At 56.5% G+C, this 23,300-nt stretch overlaps 1 protein-coding gene across 3 annotated transcripts; it reads right to left on the bottom strand.

Moving 5' to 3' along the window:
• Positions 1-501: 501 nt before the first annotated feature.
• Positions 502-4,763, bottom strand: SLC25A39 (solute carrier family 25 member 39). 3 transcript variants are annotated; one of them, XM_059830423.1, is made up of 11 exons: positions 4,626-4,763; positions 4,491-4,550; positions 3,380-3,398; positions 3,001-3,151; positions 2,797-2,864; positions 2,553-2,677; positions 2,194-2,367; positions 1,936-2,045; positions 1,675-1,746; positions 1,484-1,592; positions 502-1,407 (listed from the first exon to the last, which is right to left on the bottom strand). In XM_059830423.1, the coding sequence occupies exons 1-11, from the start codon at positions 4,720-4,722 to the stop codon at positions 1,289-1,291; spliced, it is 1,104 nt and encodes a 367-aa protein (XP_059686406.1). In that variant the 5' UTR covers positions 4,723-4,763; the 3' UTR covers positions 502-1,288. The 3 variants fall into 3 exon arrangements, with proteins under 3 accessions (XP_059686406.1, XP_059686408.1, XP_059686407.1); XM_059830425.1 differs by lacking the exon at positions 3,380-3,398 and having other exon boundaries at positions 3,001-3,110; XM_059830424.1 differs by lacking the exon at positions 3,380-3,398 and having other exon boundaries at positions 1,484-1,564; positions 1,665-1,746; positions 3,001-3,110.
• Between the last annotated feature and the right edge of the window lie 18,537 nt (positions 4,764-23,300).

Below are 23,300 nucleotides of genomic sequence, written 5' to 3' on the forward strand. Positions count from 1 at the left end.
CTTCTCCTCCCCATCCTCCCCCGAGTTTTGGGTTGTTTTGGGTGATTTCGGTTTTTAATTCAGCCCCATCTGCCTTGTTGGAGCAAAAGGAATCAATAAACGCAGCAAGCCGAGCTGGCCTCTGTGAGCTCCCCACCAGCCAGGAGAGGGAAAGGTGGGGGGAAAGACCCCTTGTGCCCCCAGCCCCAAGGTTCTGTCCCAAACCAGGGATGCTGGGGGGTGTCAGGGAGCCTCCTCCTCCACCCCAGATCACAAGGGCGGGGAGAGCACCTTTGGGATACAGCAGGTCACCCAAGCATGGGGTACCCCCTGCCCCATCCACAGTGGGCTGCTGCTGGGGGTAGCAGGGAGGTCCTGGGGTCTCCTTACACCCCCAATAAGAGCCCAGCAAGGACCTGGTGGATGACAGCACCGTGCCCCACAGCAGGGACACAGCTGTCACCCATGGGGATGCCTTCCACAGCCCCAGCATGCAGGGAGCAGGGAAAGAAATCCTTGCCCTAAGAGACAAATAGTATTTTCTTTTATTTAAGAAAATAAGAGAAATTCCCCCCTCCATGGAGTCCCAGGGCAAGCTGGGGCAGCACCCACACGGGGCACAACGCTGGGGCAGGCCCTCACAGTGAAGGGACAGGGCACAGGCAGAGGTTTGTTGCCAGAATGCCTGCCGGCCCCCCCAAAGCAGCAGCAAGGTCTGTCCCCACAGAGGGTCCAACCCCAGCGTCTGCCAGGGGACAGGGACACCCCGAGTGGGAGGAGAGGTCCGGAGGCAGGGAACGGGTCCTGACGTGTCCCCATGCCATGCAGAGCTGGCAAAGGAACGCTGTGCGTGACTTATGGTGAGGAGGGGCAGACCCCTGGCCAGAGCAGGGCTGGGGGGCCCAGGCAGGCACACAGAGAAGCCCCCGAGGGTTTGGTCCTCGCCAGAGCCGCAGCTCCCATCTCCTGGCCCTGCTGAGTCTCCTGGGGCACCCCATCCTCGCCAGAGTGTCCACGAATCCAGCAGCAGCATCTGTCCGGCCTCAAGGGATGAGCACAGGGGACTCCACATCCCCCCCAGCGTCACAGCAGCAGGCAGAGATGTCCCCCAGTGTGGCTGGGGATGGAGAGCGGGGCCGGGCTGGCCCTGCCTCCGTGCGCAGGCAGCGGGGAGGCAGAGCGCAGCACGGAGGCACTTGGGCTTTGCACAGCTGAGCACGGTTCGTTGCTCCCGGGGCGCCTTGCCAGGAGCAGGGTTGGCACTGTCCCCCAGGTCACCGTCCGCATTCAGCCCTGCCCCAGCCCCGGCTCACAACCCACGCAGCTGCCGCTCCTGGTTCAGCTTCTGGAAGAATGTCTTGCCAAATTCGTAGGTGCTGATCATGATGGCGCAGGCGGGTGCTACCTTAATGACACGGGGCAGGAAGCCTGCAAGGACAACCCCGTTAGCCCCTCGGTGACACCAGGGCACCAGTAAACCCCGGGGCGGGGGGCATGGCCTTACCTGCAAACAGCCCCCGGGTGCCGGACTCGGCACGGATGCGCCGCATGCGCAGCCAGGTGGAAGAAGGCTTGGAGGCTGCGACTGCGGGGAGAGGGGAGCGGGTGAGTGTCTGGGGGTGCCCACGTACCACTGGGGAGTCCTGGTTGCCCCCCAAGCGCCTGCCCACCGCCCGGCCCCTCACCTGGGTGCACCTCGCTGTCTCCCAGCTCGATCTGCCGCTGGGTCTTCACCACATCAAAGGGCAGCGTCAGCACTGCAGCCACCTGTGGGGCCAGCAGCCAGGCGGTGAGCCGGGACCTCGCTGTCCCTGCCTGGTGCCAGCTCTGCTGTCACCTCCTGGCACCGTCCCAGCCCCATTCCTTGCTCCCCATGGGGACTTCCCCCTGCCCAGCTGAGCCCCCCATGGCTGAGCGAGCCCCTGCACGGTGCAGACCACAGGGCCCCAAACTCACCGTCCCAGAGATGGCCCCGGATGCGAAGCTGATCATGAACGTGGCCTCGTCCACCCGGGCCTGCCCGCAGAGCCATTCCTTCACCAGCTCGTAGTTAAACCAGTAGAGAGCTGGGAGGAGATGAGACACGCCAGTGCTACAACGAGGCACCCTGGACATGCCAACCTCCCCCCTCCCCACGCAGAGGGCTGCCCTGCCCCATGCTCATTCCCCCCATCTCCCAGTGCCACAGCTCACCCCGTCCCCCCGCAGCCATACCTGAGAAGGGGACGTCTCGCAGCACGGTGGGTCCCCAGCCCCTCCAGAGGGACAGCCAGCCATCCTGAGCCACCGCCGACTGGATGCAGACGCCCAGCTCCCGGTAGCTGAGCTGCCGGGACTGCATCTTGGTGCGGATGAGCTCCAAAGGGCTGATGACTGTCACGGCACCCACTGCAATGGAGGGGACATCGAGCATCAGCCCTGTCTGCTCCGGCAGTTGTCCCGGAGCTATCAGAGCACCATGCCAGGGGAGCCAGGTGCTAAACGTGGGCACCAACAGTCAGGAGACCTGGCATGCTCTCCTGTGAGGACGCAGGGTGGGCAGGGGGGGGACCCCGGAAAGGAGGGATACTCACGCCTGGCAAGGGCCCCAGCCAGCAAGGGGATGTGGTGCCCCCGGCTTCCCGTCCGAGCATGCAGGTAGTCCCGGAGCTGGTCGTAGGTAGTGAAATAAATGACGGTGGCTGGCACAGCCATGACCCTGCCGAGGAGGAGGGGTGTGAGGGGCATGCGTGCCCTCCCTGGGTGCTGGCAGGAGGCCCATGCACCCAGGCAGGCGTTTGCACCCAGACTCCCCCCCCAGGTGGGGTCCAAACTCACAGGGTGGGGGGCAAGCCGCTCCACAGAGACCTGACACCCTCATAGCGCGTGATCTTCACGAAGGCATCCTGGGGAGAGAGCACAGCACAGAGAGGGGGGTTAGAGGGTGGAGAGGGACAAGAACCCCCCACCCAGCAAACACCCCGACCCCCTCCCTGGGATAGGGAGGCCCCTGCCCACCCTGCCTGCACCTGCAGCCCCTACCAGCGTGCCGGTGAAGCGGGTGGGGGCCTTGTACCAGGCGGTGCAGCCGTTGCCATTCTGGCAGACGTACAGATGGTCCATGAGCCCGTTGCAGTAGAGGAAACACTTCCCTGGGGTGGGAGGCAAAAGCATTGCTGTTAGCCAGGGGACCCTTCCCCTCCGCCCTGTGCCCAGCCCATTTGATCCCCAAAACCATCATCTCTCCCAGGAGAGAGCCAAACCCTCAATGCTTGAGCCCAGTCCCAGACCAAGGCCAGGAGAGGGATAACCCTCCAGCAAGGGTCTGACCACAGCCAGACCCACGGGGTGGGGGGCATCTGGCCCCACCATGGGGACGGTAGCAGGGTAGGAGCCATCACCAGCAGCAGGAGACGTTTACGCCTCACTCGGTGTCAGCTCTGCTGCCCTGGCATGGTGGGGGTGCCATCGCAGGGAGCCAGCAAGATTCCCCCCCCCTCACGCTCTCCATGGGGCCAGCGCACCAGGCGCAGGGACGCCAGGCTGCAGGGAGCAAGAGGGGCAGCAGAGATCCAAGGGGACTTTGATGTAGTGATAGGACAGGGTGACAAGACAGGGCAAGGACAAGAGGACCACAGACAGCCAGGCCTGTTGCACAACAGACCCCCAGCAGACCCCCCTGGCAAGGACCCAGCGGGGATATTGCACGGCCAGCCCCAAAGCAAGGCTGCAGGAGCAGCTGCGGGGCAGGGGATGATCGCAGACCCACACCAGTGGGATGTTCTCCCAGCCAGAAGAGCCCGAGCTGCCACCAGCAAGGAAGAAAACCAGGGTCAAGGCTTGGGAAAGCAAAGCCGCTGGTGGTGGGAGCTGGCTGGAGCCCCCGGGCGTACTCACATGTGGCCTGCTGAGCGCCCCAGGGCACAGACCGTGCTGGCAATGCTGAAACACACAACAGGGACATGCTGAGCTCTGAGCCGGGCAGTGGGAGAGCTCTGTGGGTGAAGGGCCTGGATGCCCCCACAGGCACTTCCCAAGCAGTCCCTATTGTCACCAAACCAGTCCCTTGGGACCAGCCCCAGCCCACTGTCCCCACAGGGAGGGGGACAGACGGTGAGGGGGCAGAGCCCACAGGGTCTCTCTTGCCCTGTGGAAGCTGCAGGGAGCAACACGGAGGTGGACACAAAAGCAGCAAGAATGAGAGCAAGCGTCTGGAGCACGCTGAGCCCTTCCACCCCGCTCCTCGGCGGGCAGGGGGCTGCCGGGCACAGCGCTGACCCCACTCGGCATCAGCACGGGGCCACGGAGGGGGAAGGACAGAGCCGAGCATCAGCGCGGCTCCCCTGGCAGGGCCCCCCGAGCCTGTCAGGACGAGGGGCCCCTGGTAACCTGCCACCTCGCGATGAACCCATGCTCAGGACTGAGAAATCCCCGCCACCAGCTCTGCCAACCAAGACATCCACGTGGGCTGCTCACTGGCTGACTGGGGGGGCACTGGCCAGAGAGCCCCACCCTGCCCCGAGCAGGGTTACCTTTGGAGAAGGGGGTCTTCTGGGCCTGCAGCCGGATCTTCACCACGTCCAGCGGCGTCACTGAAACGACACCATCCTTTAGCCACGCTGCACCGCACCAGCCCCCAGCACCCACCCGCTCCCTGCGGTCCTCACCGAAGAGGGAGGTGAGGATGGCCCCCGTCCCCGAGGCCAGCATCTGCTGCACCGGCGTGATGGCCCCGCCGGGGCTCGGCGACGTGTTCTCGGCCATGGCGCTGCTCCCCTGCAACACACGGCGGGGGGATGCTCGAGGCTGGGGGTGCTCCCTGGGGGGTCCCTGCCCAGGGACGAGCGACCGCTCCCCAGGGAGCCCCCCCAGCATCCCTGCTCCACCGGTGTGAGGACAGGCGTCCCACCTCCGGCCACACTATCGGTGTGGCGCAGGGCAGGCGCGGCCACCCCCGTAATCATGCTGCCTCCGCGGGGGACAGGGACCGCTCCTGGGGCCAGCCCAGCCCTGATAACATCCCCCCCCCCGGCCCCACCGCTGGCAGCAGGCCCAGCTTTGCTGGAGAGGTGGGGACTGTCCAGGCCACCCTTCCGTGTCCTCGGGGAGGGAGGATCGTCCCCTCCCTGCACTTGGAAAATTAAGGGACAGGAAGGAGCAAAGTCCAAAGACCAGACGCACCGCGACAACCGCCCCCAGCCCCGGCTGAGAAGGCAGCAGAGCCCAGTGCAGCCATGGAGGGACATCCAGGGGGGGATCCCCCCTGCACAAGGGGTGCAAGCTTGCAACAATTGCCCCAAAAAGGGTTCGCACATCCAAAAACTTCTGCACGCCTCCCGCTGCTGCCCCAACCCGAGGCTTGGCAAGGCTGCAGCCCCTAGGGCCAGCGTCTCTGCCCTCGGGAAGCGGGTGGATATCGCACCCTTCCTGCGGGAGGAGGACACGGAGAAGCGAGCCCCAGCGCGCCGTGCACGCTCAGGACCAGCTGCTCCCCCTCGCCGCAGCCGGGGGACAGTCCCCGCACTGGGACAGGGCCGTGGCCGTGGCTGGAGGGCTTGCAAGCTTCGGGAACCCACTTATTTTTTTAAAGCCAGGGAATGCAGCAAAAAAAAAAAACACCCTTCACCAGCTGACTCAGCAATTTTGCAAGGTCAGAGCAGCCATAAATCTCTCAATTGGAGGCTTCGGACTCGTTAGGTGCCCAAGGCTGCAGGCAGGGACGGGTCTATCCTGGAGCCGCACATGCCAACCCCGCTGGGGGAGCTGGGTGCTGTTTGCGGGGTGGGCACGGGTCCCATTGTGCCCGTCACGGGACGGCGGCGAGGCGGCACAGCGCCCTGGCACGCTCCCCACAGACCACGCAGCTGTTGCAAAACCATGCCGCGGGCAGGGTGCTCGCCCCAGCGCCGGATCCTTCCCTCTGATCCAGCCCTTCACGTAAACCCTTACGCAAGCAGGGGGAAAATCTCTCGCTCACAGCGCTGGAACACCTGAATGACTTAAAACATGGTATTTATACGTGTCACAACACGGCCCTCTCCCTTTCTGTGAGGGGGAGCAGAGCACCTCCAGGGCACCGGTGAGGGCTTCCCAGCCGCATCCGAGCTCCCTTCTCAACCGGGAGCTGCTCCCTTTTCCATCCAGGGTAAAATAAGCCCCTAAAACCATGTCCCGGACCCCACCGCTCGGTCTGGAGCGCTGGATGGGTCTGGGTACAGCGCCGTGGTGCTCAGTGCAAAGAGAAAGGGGGGAAAAAAAAGCAAGTATGTGTTAAGATGATAAAGGTGAGATGCTCCCGGGGACGCGAGGAGCTCAGCAGCCTCTTCCCGCGCAGGAAGGGCCCAGTTGGGTGTTCGAGCTCCAGGTGAGAGGGAACCCGATGGAAATCCTACGGGCAGACCCCTCCGAAGCTTCCCAGCACTCGGGCTGCTCCAGCCTGGGGCTCCCAAGCTGTCGTGTGCGTCTGTGTGTCCCGCCGTTCCTGGAAGTGCCCAAACAGCACCAGGGGCCTCATCCTGCCTGGGCACACCCCTGCCTACGCTGCCCTGGCTCGGGCAGGAGCCGGGCGCTGCCCGAACAGGCAGGGACAGCTACCAGCGCTCCTGGGGAGGGCTCGACCGCGGGACCCACCGCAGCCCCCGCCCCACCCGCGGGACAAACCGCCCTCCCAGGGAGCAGGGGACGGGTGCTGCGGTGTTCCCTGGGGCGCTCAGGCACCCAGCCTGGCCCGCTGCCCCGGGGACCCCCCCATCCTGGAGCCTGCACCCCTACCTCGGGTCTGCACCCTCCCCCCCCCCCCCAAGGTTTGCACACCCCTCTCCCGAGTTTGCACCCCCTCTTTCGGGGCTCGTAGCCCCCAGCCCAAGGCTGCACCCCCTCCGCCGGGGTTTGCAGCCCCCCCCAGCACTTACCCCCCCTCCGCGGCACTGCACCCCCTGTCTCGGGGTCTGCAGCCCCCCCCCAGGCACTTGAACCCCCCCCTCACGCTTTGCACTCCCTGTCCTGGGGTTTGCAGACCCCCTCGCTGGTCACCCCCGCCCCGGACTCTGCAGCCCCCCCGGGGCCCCGCTCCCCCCGCGCACCCTCCCAGCAAGGCCGGGTGCCCGGTGGGGGGGGGGGGGGGGGCGCGGCCGCCTCTGCCCCCAGCACAGCCGCACGACCCCCGGTACCGGGGGAAACTGAGGCACCGGCCGCAAGTGCCGGGTCACAAGGGGGGTCACCGGGGGCCCCGCCCCACCTGCTCATTCCAGCCACGTGCGGCGTTTCCCTCCGCCGGCACCGGGAGGGGGGCGGGCGGCGGCGCCTTTAAGGAGCCCCATGGGCGCCCCGCGCCCCACCGCCGCGCGCCGGCCCGCGCGCCACTTCCGCCCAGCGCCGGCAGCCCGCGCACGCGCCCTGCCGCCCGCGCGCCCCTGCGCCCCCTGCTGGGCCGGGGGGGGGGGCAGCTGCAGCCGCATGGACAACCGCGTGCTGGGGCGCGCCTTGCACACTCACCGTGCTGGCAGAGGGGTGCCTTGCACACTCACCCTGGCCGTGCTAGTAGAGAGGTGCGCCTTGCACGCTCACCATGCTGGCAGAGGGGTGTGCCTTGCACACTCACCGTGCTGGCAGAGGGGTGCCTTGCACACTCACCCTGGCCGTGCTGTCACAAAGGAGCCTTGCACACTCACCCTCGCCGTGCTTTCACAAGGGAGCTTTGCACACTCACCCTCGCCGTGCTAGTAGAGAGGTGCGCCTTGCACACTCACCATGCTGGCACAGGGGTGTGCCTTGCACACTCACCCTCGCCGTGCTGTCACAAAGGAGCCTTGCGCACTCACCCTCGCCGTGCTGTCACAAAGGAGCCTTGCACACTCATCCTCGCTATGGTGGCGGAGGAGTGCCTTGCACACTCACTTTCACCATGCTGTCACAGGGGTGCACCTTGCACACTCACCGTGCTGGCATAAGGGCGTGCCTTGCACACCCACCTTCACTGTGCTGTCACAGGAGTGCCCTTGCACACTTACCCTTGCTGTGCTGGCAGAGAGGTGCGCCTTGCACGCTCACCGTGCTGGCAGAGGGGCGCGCCTTGCACGCTCACCCTTGCTGTGCTGTCACAAGGGAGTCTTGCACACTCACCCTCGCTCTGCTGGCAGAGGAGTGCCTTGCACACTCACCCTCGCCATGCTAGTAGAGAGGTGCGCCTTGCACGCTCACCGTGCTGGCAGAGGGGCGCACCTTGCACACTCACCCTTGCTGTGCTGTCACAAGGGAGCCTTGCACACTCACCCTCGCCGTGCTGGCAGAGAGGTGCGCCTTGCACGCTCACTGTGCTGGCAGAGGGGTACCTTGCACTCTCACCCTCGCCGTGCTGTCACAAGGGAGCCTTGCACACTCATCCTCGCTCTGCTGGCAGAGGGCTGCCTTGCACACTCACTTTCACCATGCTGTCACGGGGGTGCACCTTGCACACTCACCGTGCTGGCATAAGAGTGTGCCTTGCACACTCACTGTGCTGACAGAAGGGTGCACCTTGCACACCCACCTTTGCTGTGCTGTCACAGGAGTGCCTTGCACACTCACCCTCGCCATGCTGTCACAGGGGAGCCTTGCACACTCACCGCGCTGGCAGAAGGGTATGCTTTGCAGGGTCACCTCCACCGTACTGTCACAGGGGTGCCTTGCACACTCACCTTCACCATGCTGTCACAGGTGCACCTTGCACGCTCACCCTCACTGTGCTGGCAGAAGGGTGTGCCTTGCACACTCACCTTCACCATACTGTCACAGAGGTGCCTTGCACACTCACCTTCACTGTGCTGTCACAGGTGTGCCTTGCACGCTCACCCTCACCATGCCGGCAGGGGCACACCTTGCACACTCACCATGCTGGAAGCCTTGGGCCTGGCACGCTCACCATCCCGGGGCCACTGGGGTTTGCACGCTTGCTGTGCCAGAGGCAGGCAGCACTCCGTGCTTCCTCCAGCACCGCTGCCTGCAGCTCAGCAGTGCGTGCTGAGGCAGGTTGCAACACTGGACTCGTCTGGGGCCCAACGTGCCGGAGCTGCCCCGTTACATGCACGCTGCTTCTCACAGCACCGAGCCAGGGTCTGCGCAGCTCCACTGACCGCTAACAAGGAGCAAAGCCCGTTAGCTGCCTGGCCAGGACACAGCAAGCACACATCTAACCCATCCTTTTGCAGTCTCTCACTTCAGCTCTGCTGCGACCCAGGAAAAGGGGTGGATGTTGTCCAGCACTGGAAGCTGAGCCTGGAGGTTAGGGAAGCCGGACCCTTGTGCACACAGCCCGGGTGCCAGAGCCACTCCGGGGGCTTTGCCTGAGCAAGGGCAGCAGTGTGGCTGCTGCAGCACAAACCTCGCCCCATGAGCAGAGGCAGCTTCTGCCTGTGCAGCAGCCATGGCTGGGAGCGCAGTGAGGATGCTGCAGGGCACGCGCTTCCACAGCCTGGCCCCACCAGCACCAGGACTAGCAGGGGACTAATGAGGAGGAGCCAGCTCCTCTAAGGGAGCAGGGAGAGCAAGGCACCAAGAGCCTGCTTCCACACTGCTCTCCCTCCTGAAGTTTAAGGGGAAGAGGTGGGGACCAGCTGAGGCCTTTTAACCCAAACCAGGCTGAGAGGGTGGAGGCATTGGGGCCTATATAATACTGGCTGCAAGAGCCCCCAGGGAATGGGGCTGGTGTGTGCTTTGAGGGGGATGTTAGTGTCTAAGAGAGGGAAATGTGGTCTGTTAAGAGCTTTCTTAGGTGCCTTGGTGTGTGTTAGCCAGCTGGAAAATCTCTTCTGTTTGAAGGGTTACAGGTTATCTTTTGCATTTCTCACCCTTATACTTGGGAGTGACTTTGTCCACAAATAAGCATGAGAAAAGGGTTTTTAAGTCCCTTCTCTAGTGTTAGAAAAAAGATGGCAGTTAAAAATGTGCTGTTGCATTTAGAGGTGCACCCCTCAAAATGGGCTGCTATAGTGTCTGGTGGTGGCTTATGTCTCTATCAACGGTACAAACACTGGAGCCTTCCCTGTTACTTCCACCTGGTCCTGTAAGAGTTGTGGCTTAACTTAGGAACTTGCGTTATCTGGGAGGCTAAAATCCTCTCTCTGCTTAATGTAGTTACTCGAGTTTGCTTTTTGTGCTGCATTGGAAGTGCCTGTGTGTCCTGTGGGGAATCCCAAGTCCTTTTGTGCAACGTAGTGCGCTCTCTGAGGTGGTCTTATTTCTGTTGCCATTTTAATCTAGAGATGCTTTAAGCTTGCTTGTTCATGGGCTGATGGGAGAGTAGCAGAGCAGTGCTGAAGCGTGTCCTTGCACCCTGCTGATGAAGGCATTGCCTGATGCTGTAATGTGAGCTGATAACAGCAGGTGGCTCTCAAAGCCCCTCTGAAACCTGGATGGATGCTACCAGAGAGCACAGGCTCTGACCTGGCCCTGTACAGTCCCAGCAGGTAACAAGTGGTGGCTGACTGTGGGTGCCTGGGGCAGAAGAACTGGGATGAGATCAATGCAGTGCTCCAGCTGGTGTGTCCTCCTGGTAACCTGCAGGCTAGAGGTTCCTGGTGCCTCTGTCTGCGTGTGCTAATTCACTGCAAAACCTGTTAGGGGTACTGCATAATGCAATCCTCTACCTTACTTTAGAGTAGGACTGAACTCTTGCCCTGCCTTAAACTCAAGGAATAAAGACTGTACTGGTGCCTACACCCATCTCTGCTCCCCTGTGAGTGCCATCCTGTGGCAAGAACAGGAAAGACTTCAAGGACAGGCAGTCTACAGATGGCTGCCAGCTGACTCTGCCCAGGGCAAGCAGGAGCAGTTCAGGGCTTCAGAGTCTGCAGACACAGTGGTATTTGGCAAATAGCCTGTTTCACCCCAGAGCCATGTTCTCTGTCCCTCTGCAGAGCTGTTCTCCTCCAGGAGTAAAGTCCCTTCTGGCTGCTGGCATCTCTGAAGTTTGTCAACGAAGGGGGCAACTAATGCCAGGAGCAGTGATCAGGCTTCAGCCCTGCGAGCTGCTGCTGGCATTTGGGTAGAGGCTGTGAACACCCCGGGTTTGTGCTTGAGGGAGAGGAACTGCTGGGGCTGTTAGCCTGGGTATGCAGATGTAAGGGGATCTTGAATTCTCGGCAAGCATTTGCTGCCCTTCCATGGTACCAAGGCCAAGTGAGTCTTGACTTTGTGATGTGAGGCCAGGAACCTAATAATTCCCACGGGGTCATGTCAGTGAATGCATCCTGTAACTCCCTAATGAGTCAACTCTGCCTCTTGCAGATACACAGGGTTTAAATGATCTGGAAAGCTTCTTGTAGCAGGTAATTTACAAATGGAATAGCGATTAATTAAAAAAATATATCCTTAGGGGTATGTGGTCTTGTATCTTCTATTTGTAGGTGTTGGGCTCTGCATACTTTCCACACTCTTCAACCGAGAAGAAAAAGGAATAATCTTTTTCCAGCTGGGGTGGGGGCAAGAGGGAAGTGTGTAAGATGGCCCAAGTCCCTCAGTCTCAATTTGTCAGGTCTCTCTGTTTGCTAAAGTGATCAGAGGGAAAGTGGTGAATTTGTTTTTCCCATGCCCAGTGCCGCGGAGAGGCGAGGACCTCGCTGGCTGGCTTTCTGCTGAGTCACAGCCTGCTCGCTGCCTGCGCCGTCCTAACACCGAGGGTGTTTCTGTCTCTGATTTACATCTTTACAGTGCTGCTGGCCTTGGTGGGGGTTACAGGAGTGTATGATGCTCCGATTGCCTGTGAAAATGAAATATAAGTTGACTTCAGTTGGCGATGACTGTGTCTGAGTTGCAAATATGTGCATTTGGTTTCAACTTGTGAGGAATGGAGCTAGCTGAGCTCTAATCCCCTCTCAAGCTGCAAAGTTGAATGCAGAGCCAGAGCTGCTGGGGAAAGTTTGCATGAGCCTTGTTCTGGTCTGCCCAGCGCAGGCCCGGGTAATGCCCGCTGTCCTGCTGTTACTGACAGCGTACAAGCATGGCTGGGAAAACCGCTTGTGTAACGCCCAGCTCCCTGCTGCGATCTCCATGGAGAGGCTTCAAAGCATGGTGAGCTTATGAAACCCGGCTGGCTCCCTGGTCCGATGCCATGCCTACATCAGCGGTTGTGCCCTGGGAAGCAAGTCTGGGGGCTGCATCTGCCTGGGGCTTCCTTATTTAGGAAGGGGTCATCCTGTGGTCTATCAGTATGCAATAGCATCTGGAATTCTTTCAGAAAGATCAATCCTTTCTCCTTGCTGGAAACCATTTTGAACGCAATTAGCCCGTTTCCTTTTTTTAGGTGAATTTAATGGCCAGGTTGCAAAAGGGATCCAAGTAGTACTGTAACAGAATTAAGCGAGTGCAGAATTTGAGTATTTATTTCAGCTAGGACCATTATGGTTTGCAAAAGCCACCCTTAATCTGAATTAAGTGACTGAAATGAAGCAGCTTGTGAACAGACGAGGCCCTGGGGGCATCAGACTTAAAACCACTGTAACCCAGAACTCATCACACAGTTGCAGTTCTGCAGGTCAATTCCCACTGCAGGTGAGACCTGAGAAATCGTATCCTACCTTCTGTAGCACCTGCCATGGAAAACCTTGATATGGTTGTGAAACAAGTTGCAAAACTCAGCTGTGAGGAAAATGAGCCCCATCTTATGGATGAGGAAGCAGATATGGAAGCTAAAGGCTTAATGCTTTCCTTCCTACAGGTTTCCTTTATAATTTCATGTTAAAAATAGTGTCTTGTTTCCACCTAGCAGCAGTATGTGCTGAAAGGAATGGAGGGGAAGAGAGAGCCTGGACTGGGTTAGAATTGTAGGATAAATTCATAATCCTTTTTCCTATAAACAAAACCACCTTATGAACATGAAGTGGCCAGAAGAGCTCTGTGCAGTAATTAACATCTATGTCAGCTGTCAGCCTGCTGTGTACAGGTAAGAAATCTGCCTACAGAGTGTTTCTCTGCAGTTGCTTTTAGCCGGTGCAAGATCTGTCAATTATGGTGAGCTCATTCCACTTGGGGCTCGGAGCACTCGCTGCACTTCGGGACTCGGACTGCTCCAGCAGTTCCCATAACATCTCGGTATTGCTGCAGCAGCATCCTGCAACTATCCAGCACAAAACAGTGTATGCCTGCCAGTGCAGGGAGCAGAGGTGGAGGGTTGCTGTACCTGAGATGTAGTACAAAATGAGTGTCTTGCTGCACAGTGGGGCTTTGCATCAAAGGGATGGACCTGCAGCAAGCTAGAGATGTGTGTGAGATGTGGGCAGTGAGGGCACCTGAACAAGGGAGTCTTCTCCCAGTTGCTACCCCCCCAACATGGACATTCAGCCCATGGCTTTGGCCCTGCAGGTGACGAGAAGCTGGATGTAGATTTGATTATTTCTTTGCAATAATCTTCTTTACCAAGAAGATCCATGTGCTTCTAGTTCTCTGAACATAGATGGAATTAAACACCAAGATGCTGGGTCTTTGCTCACTGTGCCTTTTCTAGATAGGACTGCTTATGATACTCTGAGCATTTTATTTTCAAGTGCTGTGCCACCAGGCTTCTGTGGCTGTGCTCTGGGTCAGGACAGGAAGGTGCTCACTTGTGTGATCAGTCAGGACTGATTATGGGGAGTCACTGCTGTTTTACCTGAGGCTGGCAGTACTGTGCTCCATCAGCTGCTGCATTTAATTCTTGACTATCCTTTGCCAACAGAGCTTCTAAATGGCCAGAATGTGGTAAGAGTGGCTGTGCCTGAACATCAGCTGGGGCTGGCTAATGATGCTTCCCAGCCCATGACTTCTTGGATCCAAAAGGGGACTGGGTGCCTGGTGAGCTGAGAACTCAGGCAGGCAAAGCTGAGCTTTGAGATGACTTCAGAAAGCAAGGTGTCATCACCCAGAGTACTTTGTGTTAAGAAATGAGGGTGGGGAGTCCTTTTTTGCTGCCTTTAGATGAAGGAATAGTCCTGTTAGAGAATGCTCAGCTGATTTGCAGTCAGTCTTGTGTTCCTGGTACATCTGTACCGCCTGTAGGAAGAGCTGCTGTTCCAGAATTTGACTCTAGCTGCTTGTTGAAAGTTCAAATTCAGCTTGTTCCTTGTCTCACAAGCACAGATCCCGTTGTAGCACTGGTGTATTTGTTTTACAATTCCCGAAGCAGTGGTGTATTTTTTTCAGAGAACATGTGTCTACACTGGGAAAATTCTCCAACTAATTCATAGTGGGTACTTTTTAGCCAGTTTAAAAATGGGCAGAAAAGAGCCGTTTGCCTGGTTTCAGATGCCTCACCTGTTTCTATTGACCTAGTGTTGCATGTTCATAAATCCAGACTTTTTCCCCTCATATGACTGTACTTTGTACTTTTGCAGTTATTGATTCTGTAGTAAGAGAAGGGCTTTGACTCTCCATAGGACTACCAGACACCTTGACTTTTATTCCAAACTGAGATAGACCATTCCCAACCCAGTCTGCTTTTAATAACCTTTGGTGCTGCATGTTCCATATCTGTTTTTTTCCCTATTGAGCTTTCTCCTTCACAGCCTCTGCCAGAAGCCTATTCTTGGACCGGACACTTGCTCTTGATTTGCACCTGAATGTTTCTCAGGAAAAACTGAACCCTGGAGCCTCTCTGACAGATTCCTCCTGCATTTTCTCTCCTCAATCCAATTACCAGGGATAGTAACCCTGTAATGCAAGGCAGTAATTCCATTGAGGGATCTCCACTGTGTCCATAATGTTCCCCAGCAGAGCCAGAGCATCTCACTGCTTTTCCAGATGAAGCAGGCAAGGTGGAGAGGGATCTTTTGGGAGTATGACTTGTTTCTTCAGCCTCTCCCTCCACTTTCCAGTGCTTTAGGCTGGGTTGTGCATTCTGTATTGGGTGGGGGGAAACCCCAATGCTCCTTTACACCACTGCCTGCCTCAGTTGACTCCTTCCCACAGGTGTCTGTTGAACCAGATGCATTAGCTGCCCACCACTGTTCCTCACAGAATCAGACACAGAATCATTAAGGTTGGAAAAGACCTTGCGTGCTGTGGAATCCCAGTGCCTATCCGTTGTACATGCAGTTGGAGGTGTGTTGATAATGGCTGCAGAGCTGCCTGCCTTGGGTAGGAGAAGGCTGCTTTCCCCTTGTTGATGTGGAGCTTGCAAGTGGATGAAATTAAACCTGGATGAGGAGGGTAAGGGGATGTTGTTAGTAGTTAATGTGAGGATTTTAATCTCCTTGGATATTGAGGCCGGTGGCTGACAGCACAGGACCTGAGGTGGTGAATCCGGCCCCTGAAGCAGGTGTCTGTGGGGGATGCCTGGCTAAACGCAGGCCGTGCAGAAAAGGGGAGCCGGGGCGGGGAGGCGCAGCCACCTACACCCCCGGGCTGTGACCAGCTGCGCGGGCCGGGCGGAGGCCGGTGTGGGGGGGCAGGACGGCCCGAGCCGGTCCCGGCTGCGCAGCCCCTCAGCGCTGAGCACAAAATGGCGCCGGGGGCGCCTGGGGATGCAGCGCGCCAGCGCCCCCTGCTGGGTGGGGCCGCGCGCGCCCGCTTCCCGCAGACAAAAGACCGCGGCGGCCCCTCCCTCCCGCCGCTCTGTGCACCGCGCATGCGCCGGCCCCGGCCGGGGAGAGCGCTCCTTTGGGGGGGGGTACGAGCCGCGCGGCGCATGCGCCCTGCCGCTGCGGCTCCCCCCCCCCCGCCGGCTCGGCGAAGGTTCCGGAGCTCGCGCGCGCCCCCCGCCCCGCCCCCCGGCCCGCCCCGCCCGCGCCGCCGCTGTCACTCGCCGCCCGGCTCCGGTGCGGACTCCCGTGCAGCGGCAGGTAGGGGCACGGCCGGCGGGAGGGGGGCGTGTGGGAGGGGGTGCTGCACGGCCGGACCCCCGCTCCCCGGTCTACCGGCGCTGCATTTCGCTGTCTCCACGCCGACAGCGTGAAACGGGTGGAGGAGGGAAAAAAAAAAAACCACCCACCCAAACGCAGCCGTTTCAGCCAAAAAATCGCCGCGGAGGGGCGTGTCACCCCCGGTGCCGGCTTGCCCGGGGGCCGCCTCGGCAGCCCGCTGGCTGCAGCGGTGCGAGGGGCGTCCCCTGCGGCAGCGCTGCCGCCCGGCTGCAGGTGCGCGGCGGGGCGGGGTGGCCGGTGGGGGGGGAGCGGGGCGGATTTTTTTTTCTCCCCCTTTTTCGCTGTTTTTGTTTTTTTTTTTTTTGCCCCGTTCTCTGCGGCAGGTGGGGCTGGGGGCTGTGCCGGCGGGGCTGCGGCAGGAGGGGTGGGCAGCGCCTTCCCGCCCCGGTGCGGTGCCATCTTCTGCAGCCGCCCTTGGGGAGGGGGGGAGGCGGGGGGCAGCTGTAATTAAAAAAAGAAATTAATCAATACTGGGAAACCATGAGGAAAAGGTGTTTCAGAAAACGGAGCTGTCCACGCCCAGCCTCAAATTTGGGGGTGGCAAGCGTTATCGAGGTCACGGCACCCCGGAGTTGCCTTGCTTTGTTGCATCCCCCAAATGCCCGGCCAAGGGATTCCAATATTTAACGTTAACAGCGCGGTTGCCCAAGGTGGGTTCCTGTGCTGTTGAACCCCGGGTGTTTTCCAGCTGGGCTGGGGATGCTGGTGCCGAGCCCCGTGGGTTTGGGGCTGGGGTGGTGCTACTTGGCGTAACCGGTGGTGTCAGCGGTCCCTGGACGTGCCTCGCACCTTGCAGGCATTTGCGCGTCGTGCTGAAATTGTCCCCTTGTCCCTTTCATTAGCCCCTTTCCATGCTGCCTGTTCTTTCTTGTCCTAATATTGTACCAGGCGGGGTGTGGGGCTGGCCCCCTTTCTGGGGTTTGCCTTTTCTCCTTTAGCTGCTTGGCTTTTCTTTGTTTAAGTCTAACTTTGCAGGTGTGAAAAGGGAAGTTTTCTTGCCAGGTGTTTCCAGGCGTGCTGCGTGGCACACCTGCCCTCCTGGCTTGGAGCGATTAAACCCATAAGGAGTAGAAACTGCTTACTTCAGGTGAGGGATGGAGATTGCTGCCTGCATCCTTGTCTGCTGTGTTAGCACAAGGGAGGATTCGGTTAGTGAAGATGATTTTTTTAACACCTAGAAATGCAATCCTGTTGTTCATTCGCAGAGGGCAGCTGCCATCACTTTAAAGGGAGTTTCTCCTTCCATTTGCTGGTGGTACCACCACACGAGGTGCAGCTCCATTTGCAGCGAGAGGCTGGTCTTGCTTAGAAACGGGCTTGCTGGAATAAGCTGAGATGAGCTAAGCTGTCACTTCAGCAATTCGTATGCAGCATATTCCTGAGGTGCCCTGCATTTATCTGCGTGGATCTGGGCAGATGTCTAATGCGTGTCTGAATGAGTGGGACAAAATTTGCTACAGAGAATCTCTAATTTATTCTGTCGAGCAATGGCTGCCCTCTTACATTCAAGGAAGGGTTTTTTCCTTTGCTGCCAACACCTCAGGTTTTCCTTGTGCAGTTCAAGTTTTTTTGCATTTTTTTTCTCAAGGGCGTCAATCAAAACAGCTCTTAGTTGGGCATTTACAGGATGCTCTTGAGAGAAGGAAAGTTAAAATATCATTCCCTCTAGAAATGAGAAATAGTTACACTTTGTTCCCTCTTGATATGCAAAATGCTTGGGTTTTACCCCAAGATGTGCATCTTAAGAAGAAAAGCAAGGTGCTGGCTGACTGACTTGTAGTGCCTAGGGGTTTTCCAGGCAGGTAATTCACACCTGATAAAAGTATTGCATTTTCTTATTCTTGCTCTAGATACAGTAATGGTGTTTGGAAGGTGTATGGCTGTGGCATGCTTCTCTGTGCCATCCCCCAGTGTTAGCAGAGGTACCTCATGCCTCTGTTCAGTCCTTGGAAATGAAAGGTTGTGTTCAGGGCTTTGGAATTAAGATGCAGGTGGGGTTTGTTTTCTTGAGACCCAGCTCTTGTGCTCTGGGAAAACATGACGACTGTCCCAGAGGTTGGTTGCTTGGGACTCCGTCCTCCATAAGGCTTGATTGCGGCATGAGAGGATCTTGGGACAGTTGAGTCTTGAACACATAGAGGTTAAAATGAAACACCTGGTGAGCTCTGTTTGGTTTAAAAGGTTATTAGGCCGTTAGTGTGTGCATGGAGGTGTGCGGTGCTATGGGTCTGTCTTCGTCTTGCACAGCAAGATGGCCAGAAGTTGACCCTTGAGAAACTTGAACTAAATCAGCTCTGCCTGGTTTAATGAGTGAAAGTGTGAAGCATGGTTGTCATTGTTTGAAGCCTTTAAACCAAGACTCTGTTTCTCTGTAAAAGAGGAGTGGTTGTTCAGCCCAGCTCGCTGCTGATCTGCAGCTTCCAGGTGAACTTGTTGCAAAGGTCCCATCTGACACAAACATGAAACACATCAAGATGTTGTGGTCTCTGCCTGGGAGAGCAAGGCTGTTAGCTACTCTGGAAGGGGCAGGTGGCATCACAGATAGGATACAGACACTTATCCTTCATCAGCTGGGATTAGCTGAGATGAGGATGGAAGTGACAGGACCTGTGTGAGCCCTGTGGGGAGCTCCCATGGAGAGGAGGTGGGTTCAGTCCCTTCAGGTGACAATATGCAGGTGACAAGTGCAATAGTACGGGGTTTGTGTCTCTCCCTCATTACTTACCCTTTTCAAGTACTGTGTTAAGTATTTATTGGTCAGGCTTCTAATTTAGTCTTCCTCACTCTGCATCGGTTCCTCTATTGCCTTGCAGCCCTCTGCTTCCAGCCTCTTTCTTCAAGGCATTTTATTCAAACTGTCCCATTCCCTCTGTGCTTAATAAACTGCAGTTTCAGCAGGACCCAGCTGGACCAAGGAAACATATTCATCTGTCCTGAACAAGTAGTGCTGCAGCTTTCTCATTTCCTTCTTGAAAGCCATGGGGAAGTCTGCTCCCCTGGCCAGGAAAGCTGTCCTCATAGGATAAAAATGAGGGAGACGTGGCACTGCAACTGCTCTTTCCAAGTTGAGGCTCAGCCCAGTGTATCTAGTCAGGGACAGTTGTAGCATACCAGTAAGGTGGGTGTCTTAATCTTTTCTGCCTTTCAGGTTCTCTGCTTCATTTTGAAGAACTGTGTTCTTCATTGCATGCTTGTTGATCTAGGTTGCATCGTTGTCTTTTTTTTCAAGGTTTTGCCAGCCATGGGATTTGGAAGTGTTTGGGTACCACCTTGCTCTTTGCATATTTGCTGGGGCGTAGCTGAACGGTTCTTACTGTGTAGTAGCGACGAGTAGAGCAATTTGCTTCTTGATGACGTTTATATCCTCATTTGGAAGTTGGGCTTTGCAGCATCATGGAGCTGTTAGAAACGGCTGGGGAAAGCCACGTTGAAAATGCTTTTGAGATGGTGTCTCTGCTGTTTCTTCTGAAAGCCTGTGTTCATCATCATGGGAGTAACAAATTGTCATGACACTTACAGCAACACAACTGTAACCGCTTTGCCTGTCGGAGTGTCTGTGTGTGCCTGTACGGGCATTTGGCATTGCCGTTTGAGATGCTGGTGGTGGGGTGTGTCTGTGTCCAGACTTTCAGACAAATCCCTTTTGGTTTGCGAAGCGTTGAAAATTGGACCATGAAGCAGTGTCTGAGGGGAAGTGCTGAGGGTGGCCGTTCCTTTTTCCCCCAATAGGAACGTTATTCAAAAGCTGGAAGAAAGCTGTAGATTTGAGTTTGTCTTGAGCAGAATAAGCTTATTTTGCCAGCCCAGTGCGCTGGTGAAGCTTGGTGGTTGTCTGCATCTTTTGAGGGAGTGCTACTAATTTAGCTGTAGCAATGCTCTGACACTTGATGAATTAGTGAAGAGAGAATCAGGGCGCTGGCTTCCACCCAGCTCCCACTATTTTCCAGTTTGCTTAGCCTGCTGGTTGATGAGGTCAGTCGGCTAGTAAGTTGGCTTATCGCTTCCTAGGCTGTGTGCTGGCTGTACGTAGGTGTGGGGCTGGACTGTGAGAGTTGGAAGCTCATAGTGAAGTGCCCTGGACTTGTGACAGACTTGTGGGTTCATCATCTGTGTGATGCTGAGAGGGTGTGTGGCATGTCAGGGTTATCTCTGGAGCTGCTGGAACATGGCACAGGTTTAGGAGGGTTGTGGCTCTGCACGCAGGTGAAGCAGCCAGCCCCTGAACAACAGGGTTGTGTTGTGCTTTCTGGGTATATGGTTTGCTCTAAGGTCTGCAGACATGTGTAGTCTGTGAAAAAGCACTGTGAGCCCTTTCTTGCAAAAGTGAAATGGACCTCGCCAGCTGTATTAGAACAGCTGAGGCTGTTAAACAAAATCAGAGATGATTGCTTCCCTTGTGTGCCTGCCCCTTAGCCAGGTGGAGGGGGAACCCCAGACTCAGCACCTTGGCTATTCCCAGGCTCTGTTCAGAGAAGCACCAGCTGATGCCTTGGGAGAAGGACGGCAGCTCTCAGAGGATCTCTCACTAGTACTGCAGTCGCATCAGAACTGGGCTGGCTTTCTAGGTTTTTCTGCCCATCCGGTGTAATCTCTGCTTTCTGCCTCAGGAGCTTTGCTTGCTTAACTGTGGTGTTCAGACTCCAGAGGTGGGCTGGCATGGTGTCTGGGGCTCACCCCAAGGGCATGTCCTTGCAGCTGGGGGTGCTCATCAATAAAGTAGGCAGTGCTGTAATGCACGGGTTGCCGGCTGGGCTCTGCTTACCTGTGGAGACAGAAAAGCAAGGAGGTAATCGCAGAAGTAACATGAGCTGGATTGCTAATCCTTGCAGAGCAGTGCAGAGATGTTCCCACTCATCTCAAACCACTCCTGGGAAGAGAATTGGGCTGAGCGATCCTGAGCAGAGGTCAGTGGGCTGTTTGGTGGCAGGCAGCCCTGCCAAAACCTTACAGAGCACCAGGCTGGCTCAGCCTTGCCAGAGGTGCAGCCCTCAATTTGGATCACTGCTCCTTCTTGTAGATGCGCAAGTGGTAGAGTGTCTGCTCTGTGCAGCATTCCTCCTGCCTGGCTTTTTAGCATGAACAGCCCTGGGTCCCAAGCTGTTTTTGCAGATCACACCAGGATGTGGTGGATATAGCAGAGAATCGTGTCCCTTTAGGTAACCCCTTGTGTGGTTTTTAAGGTGGGCACAGCTCTGCTGTGAGGGACTGAACTAATCTCTGAATCTTTTCTTGCAGCAGGATGGATCTCCTCCATCTGCAAGTTGGAGCTTTGTTTTGCACTGAAATCTGCCGGTTGTAGGCTGTTTTTTAAAGTGCCTGTGGAAAGCATATGCAGTTTACATTGCAGTCTGGAGGAGATGTATCTGTGCCTTTAGCCTTGAGTGGATTTTCCTTGCAAGTCTAATGAGCCCTTCATGCTCCTCAGAAATCAATCCACTGATTCTTCCCTTTCCTTTCCAAGCAGTCTGATCAGTAAAGGCAGTCATTACATGTGGCGTGGCTCCTGTTTTCAGTGTCTCTTCTTTAAATATCCAAGGAAAGGGAGCACCAGGGGATACCTTCTGTTAAGCTAAAAGGATTATCACTGCAGTTGGGCTAATTATTTCCATCTTTGCAGCCTCTCCGCTGTACCTGCCCTGACCCCTCTTCCTAGCGCAGATCCGATATTGCTGTCTGTCCATCTCTGCCCTCCCTCAGTACTCTTCTTGAATTGCTTCAGAGTGGTTGGTAGGATTGCACCATTAGTGTCCTGGAAGGCAGGTGGATTTGTCCCTGAGCTGTCCTGTTTGGCTGGTCAGTGTGGGTGTTACTCTAAGTGAGCTGTGGCTCTGCTGTCCATGATGATTCTCTAAGGCACATGGGAAGGGCAAAGGCTGAAGGGAGTTACTGTGGAATGAGGTGCAGTCTTAAGGGACAGATTATACAAGTCCGTAGGAAGAAGGGCTGTACTATCCTCTGCCATTCATGGAGAAACTTCAGCACTTAGAAGAGAGGTGATGAAACCACTTGTATTCGTGGTTTTGAATAGCGTGTGTGTGACTTTGCAACTCTGTACCACAGGGTGTTCAGGGCTTTCTGCCACTTGTCAGCATTTCACTTTACGGCTCCCCATCAGCTCCTGTCCCAGGCTGTCTGCCTGGAAGTGCCTGATGTAATTTCAGATTGATTTCATCAGTATGTCAAGTCACTTGCTGCAGAATGAAATTCCTCGAGGTGTTTGTAAATGGCTCAAAATCTAAAGAAGCCTCTCCCATGATCCTTGAACATGTCCAGCTCAGCAATGTGCATGTTTGTGCTGGCCTGGAGATCCATTTTTGAGATAAATCAACTGTCTCTCATACATTGGAAAGAAGTGTTTGCTGGGATGCCCTTGTGAAGTTGAAATTGAAGGAGTGGTGTGTCTGTGTGTGTCTGTGTGTGTCTGTGTGTGTCTGTGTGTGTGTGTGTTCGGAGTGGTGGAAATCTTCCCTGCCTAAGAAACATTTAATCTCTTATTTCATCAAAACTCAACTTAGATCTTGGATGCGTTGGCTTGGTCTTGCCATGACGGTGTGTGTGTCTTGCTCACAAGCAGCTCTGCTCCTTTCTTTCAAATGTCACTTCATGTGAGCTTCCTGGTGCAGGGAACACATCTGGCCAGCTGTGCACGTTCTCAGGGCAGAGCAGGTCTGTCAAGTCAAGATGTGAGGCAAAGTGATGGGCAAGCAATGTTTGTCTTGGCTGGCTGCTGTGGCTTCGTGTATCCAGGTGGCAGTGCGAGACTTTGGCAGAGGGTGAAGGTGATTATTCCCCAGTGATGGGTGGTGAGCACAGGGACCACGTGAGCTCTCAGGTTGAGATGCAGCCTGACAAGAAGGCCAGAGAGATGGAGTAAAGCTAGCTGAGGGGATATGTGCATACTGTCTTCTCCCTGGGTCCCTGTCCTGGGAAGGGGCTCTTGGACCTCAGTGACTGGAGGTATGGTAGTGGGAGGGTTTTGGGAGTGGCAATCAGCATCATGTCTGCATGACAGTGTCAGAACTGTGTGTCCAGGCTGAAAACTTACTTGCACTGCGCTTATAGGTGACAAAATGTTCCTGTCCTGATTTGCAGGGCTCAAGGTGAGTGTGTTCATTGTGTGGTTAGTTTGAGGACACAGCGATGACAGAAGGGGTGTGCCAGAAGAGACTTTCCCGAGAGAAGGCATAATCCAGTAGGATGAGCTTCCTGGAGGTTGGTTTGTAGCTCTAGCCTTTTGTGAACTCTCAGGGTTATGTGTCAGTGCAGCCTGGCAAGAGGAGTCTTGGTATAAAAATACAACTTTTATCTGAAAGCGTACTTCACTTTGATATGGTCAGAAGTAAAGGAAACCTGAGAGATGTAAATGTGTCTCGTGTTCCTTTCCTGATGCTGACCCACCTTGTACAAAGTGCTGACTAGCTCCATGCAGGTGTTGAGTATTTTATTACCCTTCCACTGCAGATCCTGGATGTG

Source organism: Gavia stellata, chromosome 28 (genome assembly GCF_030936135.1).
Source record: "Gavia stellata isolate bGavSte3 chromosome 28, bGavSte3.hap2, whole genome shotgun sequence".
Lineage (NCBI taxonomy): Eukaryota > Metazoa > Chordata > Aves > Gaviiformes > Gaviidae > Gavia > Gavia stellata.

Bases quoted from the DNA above. Each gene is read 5' to 3' on its own strand.
- SLC25A39 (XM_059830423.1), bottom strand. From the start codon at position 4,722: ATGGCCGAGAACACGTCGCCGAGCCCCGGCGGGGCCATCACGCCGGTG. The intron at 2,046-2,193 runs GTATGGCTGCGG...ATCTCCTCCCAG, and splicing joins GCGAGACGTCCCCTTCTCAG to CTCTCTACTGGTTTAACTAC. The intron at 1,408-1,483 runs GTAAGGCCATGC...TTGTCCTTGCAG, and splicing joins CACCCGGGGGCTGTTTGCAG to GCTTCCTGCCCCGTGTCATT.